General features: G+C 32.5%; 1 protein-coding gene across 1 annotated transcript; it reads left to right on the plus strand.

The window, feature by feature from the left end:
• The first annotated feature begins 11,463 nt into the window (after window positions 1-11,463).
• On the plus strand, window positions 11,464-19,134 carry LOC133881404 (2-carboxy-1,4-naphthoquinone phytyltransferase, chloroplastic). Its single transcript, XM_062320322.1, has 12 exons — window positions 11,464-11,592; window positions 12,886-12,978; window positions 13,411-13,657; window positions 14,238-14,341; window positions 16,750-16,821; window positions 16,954-17,092; window positions 17,715-17,821; window positions 17,908-18,007; window positions 18,092-18,130; window positions 18,226-18,336; window positions 18,492-18,557; window positions 18,843-19,134. Exons 2-12 carry the CDS (start codon window positions 12,893-12,895, stop codon window positions 18,975-18,977), a joined length of 1,206 nt encoding a protein of 401 aa, XP_062176306.1. The 5' UTR covers window positions 11,464-11,592; window positions 12,886-12,892; the 3' UTR covers window positions 18,978-19,134.
• Window positions 19,135-19,272: the final 138 nt, after the last annotated feature.

Below are 19,272 nucleotides of genomic sequence, written 5' to 3' on the forward strand. Positions count from 1 at the left end.
TAAATTTATCACATGATTGACAGAAAAATTAGTACTTTGATTGATGTAATTAACTGACCAGCTAATTCTGGATGGAATAATGAAAGAGAAGTCGAAGATAACGGAAGAATTTCTCCGATCCTGCGTAATAGATCGCGTGTTGATGTTGAAATTCATGGCCAAAGGATGAGTTAGTTTGTCCATCATACGTCAATTTTCATAAATGTAATGAAATAATGGTAACTGTATTATTTTAGCTGTCATAAATTCAATATGGGCTATAAAATTTGCTGAGTCATCCAATTTCTTACAACCACAAATACATACTTGTAGTCAACTCACTTACATATCTAACAGCAATTGCAGATATCCACTAAAAAATAATCAACAGCAATAACTTGTAGAATAGTCGGGTGATGAAGCTCCTTAAAAAAAATAAAAATAAAAGGTCATTGGAGTCGGTTAGTTTCTCTTGGGAAGAGACATGCCGATGGTTAAGTTAGAATAATGTTATAAGAACTTATGACTTCTTTGATTTCTCTCAAAATTAATGTGTGATAGATCATTATTAGTTTTCATCCAATAGTAATTAATGTTGTTTATCTTTGATCTCTGCGGCTTAACAATTCTCAGGTATTAGGTGTACAACTGGTTACAGTTGTGGTTCTTTGGTCATAACCGCAACCTCAACTGGTATACCTGGTTATTTCTATTTTAATAATCGCAACCGGTAAACCAGTTGCAATTTTTACCAACCGTCAGTTATTCAATTACCAAATAACTTATTTTCATATATTTTTTAATCTAATATGCAACAACATGAGTGGATAATTAATTAAAGTAGACTAGTAAAAGTTTAACAAGATATTCACATGGGTACGCATGTATTGTTGCTTTATCAAGCTCTCAATACTCCTAGTACTAAAAGTTGCAAGCTTTCAAAGAGAAGATAATGCCTTACGGTTCCAATGATTTTTCTTTCTCTTTTTTTATTTATTTAATTTTTCCCCTTCGATCTGGAGTCCTAACGCATCCTTTCTCGAGTCTTTCTTTCTTCGTTCTTTGTTTCTAAAACGAAGCTTTGGTTGAGGATTTGATACGAGACGTTCTTTATTTCTAAAACGAAGCTTTGCTTGAGGAATTGATACGAGACGTTGAAACAGATGAAAGTCTCACAAGCATTTTCCTCTCACGGGCTCTCATTGTTTGAATTAGAATTAGGTTTAATATTATTTTTATTTAATTTTGTAATATATATATATATATATATATAATTATAAATAATAATAAAAACGGTTACCGCCGGTTACCCAGTTATTAACCCGTTTTTTAAAAAGCTATAATGGTAATCGCAACCGGGTACCCGGTTATTTGGTTATTCGGTTGTGGTTATTTTCGATTTTCCGATTTTTCCAGTTTGCGGTTATTTCCGATTAATAACGGCCACAGTTATACACCTCTATGACATGTATGGCTACTCTCTCTCTCTCTCACACATTCTTTGAAAACCTATTGGAACTAATCTGTTTCTCATTTTTGTAGTTTACTTTACATTTGATCCGCCCTTTAAATGTTTTCATTTCCTACTATTGTAATATCAACTTGTTTTCATATGGTACTGCAATTAAGTTACATCTTAAAAAAAAAAATTAAAAATCAAAAAATTAAATAATAAAAAAAAAACTAAACAAAACAAAACAAAAAGGCACAGCAATTAACTAATATTGTCAACAAAACTAATGATACTACAATAGTAGGGAATGAAAACATTTTTGTACTTCATAACATATGATAATGAAAAACAAAAGTTAAATCATAGCATGCTACATATGATATCAGTGGGAGCGTAAAACAATTACTTAACAAATTTTCTTATCAAATAATTTTTTTAAAACCAATTGAAGGGTCGACAAACCATGCTGGCCTTAACGTGCCTCCCCGCCACAGAATTGTTCCAAATGGTACAATTGCTTCAACTTCTATATCAATTTCCTGTTTTGCTTTGCGGTATTATATGCTTCTTTTTTTCGATGTAATCTGCTCAACATTATAGTCTAGATTTATTTGTCAATCATGTAATCATAGGCATTTCTAGCTAGTGGAAGATTCTGACTCAACATTTTGATGAATACTTCGAGTTGAAAATTCTAACTCAACATTCCTTCGCTTCACTGTTTGACACATAGTCCTCTTCTTCTTTTTTACTAATTCTTTTTTATTGAGCACTGGCTTTTCGTTTAAAATTTCAACCCGTTGGCTTTTCTCTTAAAACAAATTATCCGAACTCAAATGTTTCTCATCATTGTTGTTTTTTACCTTTGATATCTCTAGCTCAACAATTCTCAGATATGGCTACTCTCTCTCTCCCTTTTTCTTGCACATTCTTTGAAAACCTGATATGATCTATTACTCATTTTTGTAGTTTACTTTACATTTGATACGCCCTTAAAATGTTTTCATTTCCTACTATTGTAGTATAATTTTGTTTTCATCTAGTACTGCAATTAACTTCGTTTAAAAAAACAAAAAGGTACTGCAATTAACTAATGTTGTTAGCAAAACTACTACAATAGTAAGGAATGAAAACAATTTGTAGTTCATAACTTATGATAATGCAAAACAACAATTGAATGATAGCTGGCTACATATGATATCAAGTGTAGGATATATATTTATATCATTTCGCGTTTTGTTCAGATCTCAATTTTGATGAGCACTTGTTCTAATTTCAATGGGTGTGTAAATTAATTACTTAACAAATTTTTTTATCGAATAATTTGTTTTAAAACCAATTGTAGAGTGCACGAGCCCTACTAACAGAATGATTCCAAATGGTACAATTGCTTCATCTTCTATACCAATTTGCTGTTTTGTTCTACTGCATTATATACTTTTCTTTGATGTAATCCGCTCAACATTATGGTCTAAATTTGTCTGTCGGTCATGTAATTATAGGCATTTCTAGCTAGTGGAAGATTCTAACTCAACACTTTGATGAAGACTTCGAATTGAAGATTCTAACTCAACACTCACTTCGCTTCGCAGTTTGACACATGGCCCTTCTATTTTACTTTTTTTGGATTTCCAGCCAATTCTTTTTTATTGATTGTTGACTTTTCGTTTAAAATTTAACCCGTTGGCTATTCTCTTAAAACAAATTATCTGCTCTCAAATGTTTCTCATCGCTATTGTTTACCCCATGGTGGCCAAGTGGTGGCTCAGCCACCCCTTCTTTTTCTTTTTTTCAATCTTTTTTTTTTAAGTTTTTAATATTTTTTTTTAATTGATTTTTAAAGATTTTTTTTTATATACTATAACACGTGTCAATCTTCAGGGGTTGACATATGGTGGACCGTTTAGTTTTTTGACGAAAAAGTTAACTGAGGTACTAATTTAGTCTTTTTTCAAAATTGAAGAACCATCTATGATGCGAATTGAAACTCAGAGATTAAAAATAAAGTTTCTAAAACTCAAGGATCAGAAGTGTATTTAACCCTAAATTTTATTAATAAAACAAACATAACCCTATAAATTTTTTTTTAAAAAAAATGAAATAAAAAAAGTAAACGTATAAACCAAAAGTGGTCGAGCCACCCCTTGTCTAAATGAGGGTGGCTAATGGTTGAACCACCCCCGTAGCCTTGGAGTGGTTTTTTCTTCTTCTTTTTTTTAAATTTATTTTTAAGAAGCTTTAATTACTTAACCCTCTGAACTTCCATCACTTTTGCAATGTTCCCCCAAAATTTAAAAACTCTCAATTTAATTAGTATATCGAACTTTAAAAAAATTTCAATCTCACCCCTTCGTTAGGATTTTCTGCTAAATCCTAACGAAGGCTATGGAAATTCCTAAAATACTCTTATTTAAAAAATAAAAATTTAATTGTAATTTAAGGGTAATTTTGTAATTTTCTAAAGTTTACAAAAGTATAAGTCATTTATCCTTTGACCATCTGGTTTAACCACAAATCCTAATGGGAGTGGGTGAGATTACAAAACTTGAAAGTTTGATACACTAAATTGAGAGATTTTTAACTTTGGGAGAGGACATTTCAAAAGTAATAAAAGTTCATAGGGGTTAAGTGAAGTTTTCCCAAAAAAATTAAATCTTAGTTTTTTTTTTCTATAGAATTTTTATTTTTATTTTATTAATGGCATTTTCATCATTGGGGTGACAGTGTCCCAATTGAAAGTTTTGGAAAATATTATCAATGGAGAATAATTCCAAATGTCATATAAGTGTTCATCAAATGTTCATAAAAAAATGTGGTAGCTTTTAAAATCTCAATTTGATCAATCACACGCCTAATAGTGATTTTAAAAGTCACCTCATTTTTTTATGGAAACTTGTATGACATTTATAATTACTTTGTCTTATCAATATAAAAATAATAATAATAATTACTCCTTCTTTAGAAAGTACATTTTATCAATAATTCATTGGTTACACACGTCTATTTGCAATAATGTGTTTTTCCTGATATTCGTGTATAATTTTATATTGATTTACTTAGAACATATAAAAAGTAAAATATTAAAATATTAAATGTACTATAATATATGGCCTTTAAAAATGTTACACACTCTCACTCTTACATTTTTAAGTGTACATTTTTACAATGTAGTAGTAAAAATTATCATTAGTGTACTCTTAAAAATGTGGGAATAAGAACGCGTGTAACATTTTTTCTTATTCAAAAATCCCAAATAAATATATCCCAAATAATATATATATATATATATATATATATATATATATATATATATATATATATAGGGTGAGCCTCCTATTTAAGCAAGAAGTCCTTACTAAGGAGGGCTCTCTCTTACGGATTGGTACCCAATAACTTTGGAAAGGAATAATGACTGGAATCCAATTATGTTGGTTTACTAGCATAAGTGGTTAGCGTTAAACAATTGTTGTGATAATTTGTAGCTGATCTGATCCTAGTCTAACCACCATTTTGTACGTAAGAAAAAGATGCAAAAATCACAAAAATATTGGCAGCAGGGTGAAGAGTGTTGTTTTGCCTTTCATAATTCTGTCAAGTCAAAAAATGACAATTAACATAAATGAGACTATCAACTAATTGTCTATAAAGAGTGGCATCTGGAAATAACTTATCATCAGTGGCTCGAAGCATGACATTCGTCTTTTGAAGACTATCAACAAATTTTACAATTTGTGTGGTAGTGAAGCTAAGTTTAAAAAACCAAATACGCGAAGCCTGTTTCAACCCATCCAATGCACGATGGAGTTGGCAAAATTTGTATGGAGTATGAGTGTATCTAGGGGAGGCTTCATATAAACTTCTTCAATAAAATCACCATTGAAAAAGGATCTCAATTTTCACATTTATTTGAAAAAGATCCCAACAACGTACAAGCCGCCGACGCAAACGTCTCCTCATAATCAATGTCATACTTCGTATATATTGAACTCATTAACCACAAAACGTGCCTTGAATCTCAAAACTAATGTAACGAGATTTCAAACCAAGCATCTCCTACTCCCCCTCTAGTAAAATTATGGCTTAGCCGGTCGTTTTTGAGATGAAAGTCGATTTTAGATTAATTATCAAATGAATAATTTTAAGGGTTAAATACATTTTCACCCTTTTGGTTTTCACAATTATATTTATTCTTTTTTTTATTTCACTTTTAATCACAGGTGGTACCTCGCTTATGCGCATGCATATACCCAAATAGTACCTCCATCAATTTGCTGACAAGAAAACTAACGGAATTCTACGTTAAACCAATCAAAACTTGACACGTGTCATATACTTTATTATAAAAATTAAAAATAAGAAATTAAATTTAAACATCAAGAAAAAAAAAATCTAAAAAAACAAAATACAAAAATTAAATGGGTGGCTGGAGCCATCTTTTTGGGCCAATGGGTGTGGCTGAAACCACCCCCAAAAGGCCAAAAAAAAAAAAGGGGGGGGTAGGGTTTATTTTTATTTTTTTTTCCTTTTTAAGTTTTTTAGTGATTTTTTATTTTATTTTTTTCTTGATTTTTACATTTAAGTTTTTTTTTTTAATGAGATTAATGACAAGTGTCAACTTGGTTTGGTGTGGATATTCGTTATTTTTTTTTAACTATTTAGGTATATGTTCATTGTTCATAAACAAAGTACCATTTGTGACCGAAAGTAAACCTCTAAAAAAAAAAAAAAAAAAAAAAAAAAAAAAAAAAAAAATTGTTAAAATCTAAGAAGAAAAACATATTTAACCCTAATTTTAAAACCTTGTGAAAATCTAGAAAGTTGGACCAAAATATCACCTTTTTTTTCTTTTTTATTATTTTTTGGCATGATGCATAATGTTTCATAAATCTAGGGACATGCGCTTCACCGGTTAGAATGAGACATATTACAAGATTCATTAAATATGGGGTCTTTGTGAATCACGTACTGATGTTGAAATTCATGGCGAAACGATGAGTATTGAGTAGTTTGGCTGACATCGTACGTCAATTCGTACTATGTTTTGTTTGTTTTGGTGTAAAATAATTTTAACACTTTACGGTGTTTGGTAGGGATAAAAATAATGGTCAACAGAAATTATTTTTAGTTTGACCATAAAAGTTTATTTAATTTTTGGTAAACGATTTACGGTTCAAAACTGTAAATCGTTTTTCGAAATTAAACTTTTCGTCTTTACACGCATGTTTGATATCCGATTGTCAGAATTTATCAATTGTCGATCGTCGGAATCCAGCCGGCGCCAGAGTCCGGTAACATCCGATCGTCGGGATCCTGTCGGCGCCGAAATCCTGCGACATCCGGCCACCGTCGCCAGATGCTGGCGGATCAAATCCGGCCAAACTTGCTCGCTGGAATCAGGCAACGGCGACCGGATATTGCCGGATTCCAGTGGCATTTGCCAAATTCTAATTTTCGCATTTTATAATTTTTTTTGTGCGAAAGTCAAATGCCGAAAAATATTTTACAACGAAAATCATTTCACATCGATTCAAACAAAACATTAATCATACGTCAATTTTCATAAATGTAATGAAATAATGGTAACTGTATTCATTGAGAATCAATCAATAGCTGAGACAGCTAGCTGTCATAAATTCAATATGGGCTATAAATTTACTGAGTCATCCAATTTCTTACAACCACAAATACCTACATGTAGACAACCTCACTTACATATCTAACAGCAATTGATATCCACTAAAAAATAATTACAATAATAACTTGTAGAATAGTAGGTGATGAAGCTCCTTTAAGAAAAAAAAAAAAAAAAAAAAAAAAAAAAAAAAAAAAAAAAGAAGAAGAAAGAAAAGAAAAAAAGGAGGCCAATGGAGTCGGTTAGTTTCTCTGGGACAGAGACAAGACAAGCCGATGATTAAGTTAGAGTAATGTCATAAAGAAAAAATGTCTTTTTTTTATTTCTCTTAAAATTAATGTGAGACAGATTACTATTAATTTTAATCTAACAATAATTTTAAAGTCACATCAATTTTGAGATAACGTACTCAAAGAAAATATGAATCCTCCTTATATCATTATTCGATAAGTTATTCTTGTGTCTATTAGAGGGAAATCAAATGAAGAGTTTTTGAGAGCGAAAAATACCTGTGTTTACTGTTTGGGCAGAGTATCCCTTGCTTTTATTGTGAGTGGAATTGAACATAACCCATGAATTGAGTATTCGAGTTGGTAGGCCCAACGGGTCAACCAAGCCCAACAATATTGTCAAAATATTTCCTCATTGTAAAATGCAGGGACGGAGGGAGAACGGGGGCTGGCAGGGGCCATGGCCACCCTCCCCACAATTTCCTAAAAAAAAAAAAAAAAAATTATTAGGTAGAATTTTTTTTTTCTAAAAAATTAAAAAAAAAATAAGGTAAAAATAAAAATTTAGCTTATTTGGCCCCTACCAAAAAAAAAAATTAGACAATTGGCCCCTACCCATAAGAACTTCTGGCTCCGTCCCTGGTAAAACGTAACATGCCACATGCATGCACATCTAACAAAACTACAAAGACAAAATGCCTCTCTCTCTCTCTCTCTATATATATATATATATATAGGGAAATGATCAAAACACTTACAATGCACAACAATGACACAACACTAAGGCATATTGGGATGGGGTCTACACATTGGGTCCCACCCCAATGTGCCTTGGTGTTGTACCATTGTTGTGCACAAAGAGTGTAAAGATCATTCCCCATATATATATATATATATATATATATATATATATATATATATAAAAGTAATTTTAAATACACAACTCCAATCTTACTCTCATACAATTAGGTTAATGTGACGGTACCTATAAGTCTTAAATTTTTTTTCCTTTTCTAATAAAGGTTGATCCAATGGCTAATAGTTTTGATTTTCTTGTGTCAAATTTTGTTTATTCAAATAAATATTAGTTTTCAAGCGTTGATGAAGTGTCTTTAAAAATTTGGGCACGGAGTGAGGTGTTGTTATAATTTTCGGAGGATGATTTCGTTTAATAACGAATGAGGTAAGTAGCTTAGTTGATGGAATTTTGAAAAATTGTTTATAATTTTGTTAAATATCATTTTGAGAACCTTGTGCATGAATTTAAGTTCCTTTTGAATTAATTGTAGGGTATTTCTTTTACTCATTACTGAAATTTACATCCACTTGTTTAATTGATTGTTCTGTATTAAAGCTGTGAACATTTTGAAAATATATCCTTGGTCTTTGATAACTGATGTCTCCATGGCATAATTGATGTCTTCGTGGTATATTGATACCTTCATAACGAGAGAACTTCACTTATAACTCATGAATGTTTACTCCTTTTTAAAAAATGTACCTAAATTTTATAACGTCACAATTTAGAGTATCTATTTTTTAGAATTTTTGCAAAATACCCATGCCTGAATCTTTAAAAAATTTTATAAATTTTTTTTAAAAAAAATAAGCACAGGGGTATTTTGAAAAATTTGATAGGATTTAACAGAAAATTCTAACGGATGATTGAAATTTAAACTTTTTAAAAAATAAATACCCTAAATTAAAACGTTTTAAAATTTAACTACCTTCTTTCAAAATGAATAACAGTTCAAAAATTATAAGGGAAGTTATCCCTTTCATAACTGATGTCTTCATGTCATATCGAAGTCTTTGTGACATATTTGATGTCTTCGTGGCATGTATAACTGGTGTCTCCGTGGCATAAAGATGATCACATTATCATGTGACATTGGATAAATTCTTGCAAAAATATTTTTTTATGGGAATTCTGTCTGCTCACAATATTTTGGAATATAAAACATTATTTTGTTTTGAACTTTTAATTCCCATAACCAAATTATATATGCTACTTACTGGGCGTTAGCTCATCCTTACAGTTTTTAGATATTGGACATTTGGACCCACACTAAGCTCATGGAGTTGGGGGAATGTATTTAAGAGACGTAATTGGATTTATTGTATTTGACAATTACGGACTACTTTAATGAGAAATTGTATTTTATTATTAAGTTTTGTTGGGTTGTTTATTTAGCTCTAATTGAGGTTTACAAATGATTTGGTGGCATGAATAATTGATTCTTGGTTGAAATAGAGAGGAAGAATAAATTATTTCAAATAAGTGTAAAATCAAGTCTAAGTGTGGTGTGCTACTTCGGACATGCTATTACGAGTCATTCGCTTGTCGTCTTCATCCTAACGAATTTTCCATCCTTAAATACTGATAACTTACTAAATCGCAAACACCAAGGTGTTTAGCAAGGAAATGAAAATAACTGCGTAAGTCTAAGACTTGGTAAATAAATCATTACGAAACTAGTTATGTAATAAGCCTTAACTGACATAAATAATTATGGAATCATAAACATGAGTTTTCACAACTTGAGGTATATTGTCTCCGTTATTATGCCAAATAAAAATGGTTAGTTGAAGAGTTGTTGCGCATAATTTCAGTGACAAAATCCTAATTCTTGAGAATTGACTCAAGAATATTAGTTCTTAGTAAAAACTAAAGAACTCTTGTGTTTTGTTATTTTACAAGAGCTAAAGGAATATCTATTTATACGCTCTGAATACTAAAAGAGTGAAAGATATAAGCAATATGAAACAAGTTATAATAAAAGTTCTAGTTGACCTAGAACTCTCACTTTTTTCTTTTTTTCTTTTTTTTTTTTGACATGTTCACACAAGAAGGGGGAAGGGGGATTCGAACTAGTGACCTCCGCTTTATGAGGCGTGGTCCCCAGGCGATTGAGCTACTCCTTAGGGATTAGAGCTCTCACTTGATACATGATGCATAGGCCAGGGACTAATCCATGACCCATGCATCATTTGCTATCCCCTTGGGCTTAGGTTTTATCCCAAGCCCAATCTCCCCTCTTGTACCTCATGCACAATTTTCTCTCTACCCCATGTTTTAATAAATTAAAACAAGTAACCCAATAAATAAAAAGCATAATCTCGTTAAATTAAATTAACTTGATGAGGGACCTAAAAGAAAAAATAAAAACTAGCCAACACAACTCATCAAGTCACTATTTAATTGCAATTGCACTCTAGTTTATATTTTTTATTAAAATAATTAATCAATTTGACTCACTTAATGACTATTGATTCCTTCATGAAATATTTTGTAGCAAAATTAAGGCAAAGAATATTGCCACTTAATTCTCTACCTCTTCATCTTTGAGTCACTAATTTTATTGTTATTCTCGTACTTGTGAAAACCCTGTCACATATACATAGTATTTCAGTATCTCATACCAAAATGCCCAGGCAGTCTTTTAGGCAAAGATTTATTTATTTATTTTTTATCTTTTAGAGAACGTCAGTATCAAATTTTCACTCTTTTAAAAAGAAAGTATCTGAACTTCAAAATGTCTCAATTTGAGGTATTCATTTTTTGAAAAGCCTCAATTAGAAGTCTTCCATTAAGATTTATTCTATCAAAATTTCTAAAATACTTCTCATTTTTGTAAGGAAAAAAAATTATTAAGATTTATGTGTTGATTAGAATTTAATGAAATTTACAAAAATATTCATGCCTGAATTTTTGAAAATTTTTATAATTTTTTTTTTAAAAAAAAAAAAACGTATGAGTATTTTAAGAATTTTGATAAGATTTAACAAAAAATGTTAGTGAAAGACCCTTAATTGAGACTTTTCGAAAAATAAATATTTTAAATTGAGACGTTTTATAGTTCAAATACTTTCTTTAAAAAAAAAAAAAAAAGGGTAAAAATTAAATACCTTTAAATGAAGTTATACATCCAAATTTTTTTAACAAAATGTGTGGAATTATTTGATAACAATTCAAGAGGGACACTTAATTTACTCTTCTTCTTTTTGTCCTTCTAACGTGGTGAGTTTGTCTTGATGGGTTCCATCTGTAATCCTAGGTGGCGATACTTTACTGGGCAGGGATTCATTTGATAGATTACAGGGAGTAGTGGATGGGATTTTGTTGAGTGGGATTGGAGCTGCACCCTTTCGACTGTCCGCTCTTTTACCGTTAACTTCTCTTGTATTCCCAAAGACATCAGTCACGACCCCTTATCTTATCGCTGTTACACAGCAAAAGGAAGAGTACGAGACTCAGAAAGATGACCCTTTTCCAGGTGCTAGAGTGACCCTTCAAGGTACTTCTCTTTCTTGAAGCACAGCTTTCTTTTTAGTTCCATGTTTTGTATTTATATTTTTGTTTGAAATTGTCTATCTATGGAATGTTAAAGAGTACGTTATGATTGTCTGCTAAATGTAATCTTCCCAATCTATGTTCTTATGAAATGTTATTTCTGGGGAGAGCTATGTCTCTATCTATTGGAGTGTTGGAATCGTTCAGAAAAAAAAATGAAAGAAAGAAATGAGAGTGACCATGTAGCTATCACAAAAAAGGCTAATCACCTCAGCGCTATCACTCCAGAATGATAGCGCTCCAGTATGATTAGTCAAGTTGCAGTTTCTGTGCAATCACTTAGAAAGCTCAATCTCACCTGGTAAGAGCTTGATTGGAATTGCATTAATGAGCTTGCAAAGTGCTTTTAGTACGTAAAAAAGCTATGCCGGGAAAAAATTGGTCAATTTGGTAATGAGGCTCTTTTAAGCATTTTCTATAGACAAAACTTTATTTTCCAATGCAATTCCGAACAGGCTCTAAAAGGAACCTATTTAAGAATACTCATGAGTTTCTTTATAAATCATTCACTATATGTAAGGTACTCTTCTTCTCAATATGAGACTGCGGTGTCACGGAATCGACTTATTCAAATTTAAGTTGATCCACAACTAGGCTAGAGGCAGAATGCTTTGGGGAACCAAGAAGGATGGGGAGCCTGCAAGAAAATCGTGGTACTGTAGTTGAATTATTATTTTCATTTTTACACTTTTAGGCCAATTTATAGGCTGCATTATACTTAATAACTAAATAAATCATTCACTTTTTACACTTTTAGGCCAATTTATAGGCTGCATTATACTTAATAACTAAATAAATCATTCACAAACTGTTCTCAGCTCAATGAGCTCATTCAGTAAGATATAAGGACCTTTTAGGATAGAAAAGCTAAAAGGTTCAAACGTAAGAAAGTTTTTGACTGCTCATGATTGACCCTTAGAATGCATCCTACATCAATTACAAAAGCAGTTGGACTTTCTTTGTTATCTACATATCGATTAGATGGAATCTCGATCTGTGTCTGTTTACATTGATGACTGATCCAACGTTCTTTCGTATTATTTGGTTAATTTAAAGCAATCAAGTAATTATTCAAGATGCAGGCCCCATATAAAAAACCATGCTGTACATGATCATTGATCCTTGTTACTATTATTTCTTTTTGTTGTGGTGTTTTTCAACTGTTATTGTCTATGCTTATAGCTCAATAGCGATAAATGTCTCTCTCCTTGTTTCTAGATAATAATGATTCTCACAGATTACCAATGGCTGCCGCATTCTGCAACCTAAACCCAGGGTCTGGTCTGAAGAAACTAAATGAATACCACCTGTATCAGAGTTACATGACAAGGCAAGTTTCATTTCTTTCTTTCACTCTCAAAACACTTGGTAATTGTTCTCGTGAGACTGGGTTTCTGTGGTACTTGAATGGCTTCAAAACAGGATTAATGCTACAATGCAATTATTTTTATTTTTATTTTCTACCTTTTTACGACTAGAACAAGAAGACACCAATCATGAAGATAGTTCATTCTTATAATTCTCAATTCCAGCTTCAGATGCTGATATTTATCTAATGCCAACAAAGGACGAAAAATGATGATCTTTTCCTTTCTAAAGCTTTATTTTCATTTTAAGTGATACACACTTTACAAAAAGGAAATAATCATGCGTATTCTGGAAAGTCCGCAGGCACTACATAATCATGCATAATCACACTTTACTAAAGAAGGAAGTAAAAAATTACCTATTTGCAGCATTCACTGACATTGCTCATTTCTAGGTATTTTCTGGACTCCAAAAGATCATCATGTTTCTTCCACAATGGAAGAAAACTTTTCCAAAGCACTTACAGAAGACAATTAAAATTCAAAAAAGGGCACCAATCTCGACGAGTAATTTTGGATAGTAAAGCAGACTATTCTGGCACTACCAATGAAGAGGAAAAAGAAGATGCTGTTTCTAAGGCAACCTTGATATGGAGGGCAGCTAAATTACCAATATACTCTGTTGCTTTGGTTCCTCTCACAGTGAGTTTTTCTAACACTTTAAGCAGCATTCTAATCACTTAAGATTATAGTTGTTAGCATCATAAATAAGTTTTTGGTGAAGCGAATCTGTTAATTTTTATCTTACTCTTTAATTTAAATATAATTTCAAAGTCTCTGTGTGTGTACACTTACTAAATAATTTGTCAGCAACTAAATTTTCTTATGATAGCACTCAGTGTCTGCTTCGCTTATGGTGAATCCTGAATCAAGGTTTTGGCTGGCAAAAGGACAGTTCTAAAGTTGTTGAGAATTTAGGAAGAAGTCTGTTGGCTAGCAAAACGACAGTTCTGAGAGAGTACAATGGACTTTTCTTTTCTAGACATGTGAACAGTGATAACTTAAGGGCTGATTCAATCTTTTGTGCTAATTTGGTGTTACGTTTGCAGCCTTTATCCATCCACTCACTTTTTATTTGTCACAATTAACTTTGAATATGTTACTGTCAATTGGGATCAGAATCTCAATAATGCACTCATCTGTCAGTCTTTTTCCCTGAAGTTTAAATCATGTACACTTCGTTTGTGTCTTATACTCTCTTCATTTTATTATTCACAAACAGGTAGGCAGTGCAGCTGCTTATTTTCAGACAGGTGTCTGCTCAGCAAGGCGTTATTTTGTTCTCTTGGCTTCCTCAGCTCTTATTATCACATGGCTTAATTTAAGGTGAGTCATTTACTGTTTCAGGGAGTGATATGAGTATGAGTTGTGTCTGAGCAAGCTCAACTGTGAATCTGATACAGAGCTACAGCTTATCTAGTAGGCATTGAAATATGACGTTTCTTTTGTTTTTATTTTGTAAGGTTTTAATCATTCTCTTGTTGTGCTTGCTTACATTTATAGTACGAGGACACACATATGGAGTATATGATGTTTTTCCATTAATATTCATCTTTCCAAAACCCATTGTTCTTCAGTCTGATGTTGGTCTTACAGCTTCTTGCATTTAGCTGGGGTCCAATGGAGGTTATCCTCTCTTTTTTCTCCCTTAAAGTGAAATTTGTCTGTCTTTCGATTAAAAAAAAAAAAAAAAAACTGCAGTTATTGTTTATTGGGGTTTTTCCAGAATTTTTCAAACTTTAAATTTTACACTGTTTATCAAAAAAGCTCAGTGTTTGTTATTGGCAATGCTTTTGAAGATTTTTTTTTTTTTTCCCTGTCTGTAGTGTACATAGCCTGAAATAGACAGGAGCTGCTGTATACATGAAATTGGTACATTTTGGATTCTCAATGTGATAAATACGCACTCTCCGTTTAGGGTAGGAGAAAACCTCAATTTTACTATTAAATTCTTCTGCTTACAGAATGTAACCTAGCTTCCCCCTTTATAGGCGATTCTTATTTAGCTAAAGCCAAAATAGGGTTTATTAAGCTAGATAATAAAGGCAACAGGACAGAAATAAATAAAGCAAAACAACTAATTGGTCTTGTGCAGTCCCTTGGCTTGAGTGTCCACACTAACTTGCGCAGCTCATCACAATGTCTATATCCACTATACTTGACTTTCCTACTTCCAGCTGGTATTTTAGTGCTTAAGGAATGCCTCAAAACTGAAGTGGATCACCAGAGCAAATCTGGTCAATGTTTTTTCCCTGTTACCGCTGTTAAAATATTGATTAAGTGATTGAATTTACCTCTTCCTAAAAGTATTGATTAAGTGATTAAATTTACCTCTTCCTATCAGCTTAAGTGATAAAAAATTGATTAAATGATTAAATTTACTTTTTCCTATAAGTTTAAGCTTTTGAGACAAATAAGAATTTAACATAATATCAAAGCCAAAGGTCCTGAGTTCGAACCTTGACTTCGTCATTACCTCTCATTTCAATTAAATATTCCACGTGTTGTGCCTCACCTATTAAAATGAAGTTTGAGCCTACACGTGAGGGAGAGTGTTAAAATATTGATTAAGTAATTAAATTTACCTTCTTCCTATAAACTTAAGTTTTTGAGACAAATGGTAATTCAACAACCGTCGATCATGCCATCTCAGCTCCCTCTTAATATTGATGGATCAATCCACATTCAATTACCAGGAAGCTTCTGTAGGAGCATTTCATTAAGCCCTTATTTCCTCTGTTATCAGAAAGATTCCTAGAACAAAGGGTCTTCATTGTCATTTCCAATGCAGATTTCAGACTAACATCAGCTTCTATCTTCCAGGTTGTTTTCATAACAGATTTGCTTCTTTCAATAGTTCCTAATAATCCAGTATAAGCTGTAGGAGAGTCTTTAACTATTTTACATAATATTATGAGTCTTTTACTATTCTCAAGCCATAGCTCTCATTTAGCCACTTTGCAACTAATTGTCATGCCATTGGCAGGTTGACTTCCTATTTCCTGCAATACAAAGAAAGCACACGCCTTATACTCGACCTCTGGCACTATTTCCAAATCCTAGATCCCCTGATAAGAGGGATTAAGACTCCATATGCTCATGTTCCTGATCTTCATTTCATGCATATACTTCACCTACTAGAGCTATAGTCATTAAAGACCACAGATGCCATAATAGAGAAGCTACATCCAGTCTTCAAGCCTTATAAGGTCCTCTCCTTTATAGCACTGCATGTGCCCTTTCAAGCCACCAAACCAGCTTTTCTATGCATGTCTGGGCTATCTCATAACAGAGCTGTGCATTTGTGATACCAATTTGTTGTGAAGAAACCTAGATCCAGTCAGATTTCCAACTAAATTCAATGACACAACCTATAAGTAAATGAAAGCACACTAACATAGATGGTTTGACCATTGACATATGTCCACAAGCAAAACTGAGAGTGTATTTCAATAAGAAGAATCAATGAAGTTATAGTTTTTTGTTCCAGAAAAATCCTGGCCCTACATGCACCTATGTTAGTGGTCATTGCAAGAGAAGACGATCTGGTTGGACCCTATAATTTGGTTGATACCCATTAATGCATAGTCCATTACATGTGTAGAGTCATCTAATGGGTTTAAGTCAATATTCCAACAGAAATCCTTATATTCATAACTGTAATTTGTTGACTGCCTGCTACTAATTATCTTTGTGACAGATTTATGCTAACTGCTTTCCTCTGGCCTCTTCAGCAATGACGTTTATGATTATGATACTGGAGCAGATAAGAACAAAAAAGAATCTGTTGTAAACATAGTTGGCAGGTTAGTTCTATTCTTTTTCTTTTTCTTTTTAGGATGTTATGAATTTTTTTATTTTTAATTCATTTTTATTCATTCTATGTTTCAATGTAGAATAATAATTGGCTAATTACAGTATGTAATGCATTTGGGAAGCCGTACAGGAACCTTTATTGCTGCTTATCTATTTCTTGCACTCGGATTCATGGGGCTGACTTGGGCATCTGTGGAGGCTGGAAATATGCGTTCAATAATATTACTGGCATGTGCAATTATTTGTGGTTATATATATCAGGTATAGATATGCCTGTTGGAATTTTTTGAAGTAAAAGGAATGATTCTAAATCTTTGATGCAAGAACTAATATGAACAGTTATGTTTTGATGTAAAGTGTTTCTTTGAGTTTAGATTTTGAAGCTTGTTTCAAAATCTGCATTCTGCTTGTTTAATGCAGAATTGTAAAGAGGTATAGTTGTTGGTTTATAAAATTGATCTAATTCATCACAATTTATATATATATGCTACTTAGATGCACCTCTTATGTGAAAGGCTTCTCATGCTTTTTACTAAATTTTACTTAGCTTCTCATTTTAAAACCATTTAACCATTAAAACCTTTCGTCAAGCTCCTGGCTTTTGAAGTATTTATAAGAACTTGCTTCCCAATTGGGTAATAACTTTCAACCTAAAGATTGGAAAACCATGTTTTCTCATTGCTATCCTAGTGCCTTGGAATCTTACTAGAAAACAGGAACAAAGGTTTTTTCATATGTTTGATATTGTCTCTTGTTAAATCATCATTTGTCCCAAAGCGGAGATAGGGTTCGAATTCAGGATCTCTGCTCTGACCTAGAAGCTTCAGCTTATAGAAAGAGATTTTTTAATCATTTAATCAATACTTTACCATCTCTATTGCAGTGCCCACCATTTAGGTTAAGCTACCAAGGATTGGGAGAGCCCCTGTGCTTTGCAGCATTTGGCCCATTTGCTAGTACTGCTTTTTACCTAATGCAGGGGAGCACAAGGTTATTTGACCTATATTTTTACGGGGCCATAGCTTTAGATTTCAGTTTTGCATGGCTATAATATTGACTTCAGATGGTTTTGACAGTGAGATGAATTATCTGCCCTTAGGTGACACAATTCTTTCTGCATCAGTCCTTGTTGGCTTCACAACAGCCCTAATCCTTTTCTGTAGTCACTTTCATCAGGTATTTTACTTCTATAAGAACAAACTCTGCATTTCAGTTTCCTTGGTTGACTGTGTCAGCTGACATGAATTACATATCATTCAGGTGGAAGGAGACAGGGCTGTAGGAAAAATGTCCCCTCTGGTGAATAATCTTAACTGACCTTCAATTGTTAAAGACATTGAAGGAGAAACAAATAGCATAATATAATTTATCTGTATTTTCATTTTTGTATGCAGGTAAGGCTTGGCACCAAAGGAGGTTCAAGGGTAGTGAAGGTGGCTGTCATAGCACTTTACTTCTTTTTGTTTGCTTTTGGTCTAATCAAGGCCCTCCCTTTTACTTGCATTGTAAGTCCTTCAATTGGTGAAGTCTAGGATTTAACTTTGAAAAAATGGCACTTTCTTTCTTTTTGTTTCATCTTCCTTCAACTTTCTGCCTGGTTGATTACTCAATTTTAGACTGGATTCTCGTCGCTCATTTGCTCGATAATGGTTTATGCCAGATTCTCTGTGCTTTGACATTGCCCATGGGAAACGTGGTCGTTAGATATGTCGAAGATAACCACAAGGTCAGTGCTTTGACTTGTAAGATATATGCCTCAAATCTTAGGTTTCAAACGTCTCTATTTCTGATATAGCCATTACATATGATTTCACAATTGTGGCATGCCATGAGGAATACCCCCAAAGATGCAAATTTGCTAAAAAAAAAAAATGCAGTCAAAGTGATAGGGAAAAGCATATGGATGGTGAAATCAGAAAGCAGGAGGGAATGAATACCCTATTTTTTTGTCCTTTTATTTACTGACCTAAATTTGGATTTTAGCTTAGTTTTATTAAATTTACTCTTACAGGACAAACAAAAGATCTTCATGGCTAAGTACTACTGTGTGAGATTGCACGCATTATTTGGAGCTGCATTGGCTGCTGGACTGGTGGTGTCTAGAATGGTCACTAAAGGATATGTTCCAAGGCTTATCTTCTCTTGAGGCCTCGAGAACATGATAAACTAAAGTCCCATTGTGTTATGATAGGATTAGAATTTGTGTCGAATTAGAATTTTAGTTAATAAGGGTTATTAGTTATCAATTAGGATTAAGATTTGTTTATTTAAAATTAAGTTTATCATTAGTTGAGTATTATCTATCTTATCTTATCTTATTGTAAGTGTCTATTTAAAAACACGGAAAGTTAAAGAAATAATCAAGGACTTAAAATATCAAACGTTTACAGTTGTTATCGAGAGCCTCTGTTTCCTCGGACTACCCTAAAGTAGAGTAATGC

The sequence above is a fragment of the Alnus glutinosa genome, chromosome 11, assembly GCF_958979055.1.
Source record: "Alnus glutinosa chromosome 11, dhAlnGlut1.1, whole genome shotgun sequence".
In the NCBI taxonomy this organism is placed as follows: domain Eukaryota; kingdom Viridiplantae; phylum Streptophyta; class Magnoliopsida; order Fagales; family Betulaceae; genus Alnus; species Alnus glutinosa.

Excerpts from the sequence above, each read along its gene's own strand:
- LOC133881404 (XM_062320322.1), top strand. The coding sequence starts at position 12,893 with ATGGCTGCCGCATTCTGCAACCTAAACCCAGGGTCTGGTCTGAAGAAA. Across the intron at positions 12,979-13,410 it reads TATCAGAGTTACATGACAAG|GTATTTTCTGGACTCCAAAA; the intron begins GCAAGTTTCATT and ends GCTCATTTCTAG. Across the intron at positions 18,008-18,091 it reads TCTGTAGTCACTTTCATCAG|GTGGAAGGAGACAGGGCTGT; the intron begins GTATTTTACTTC and ends CATATCATTCAG.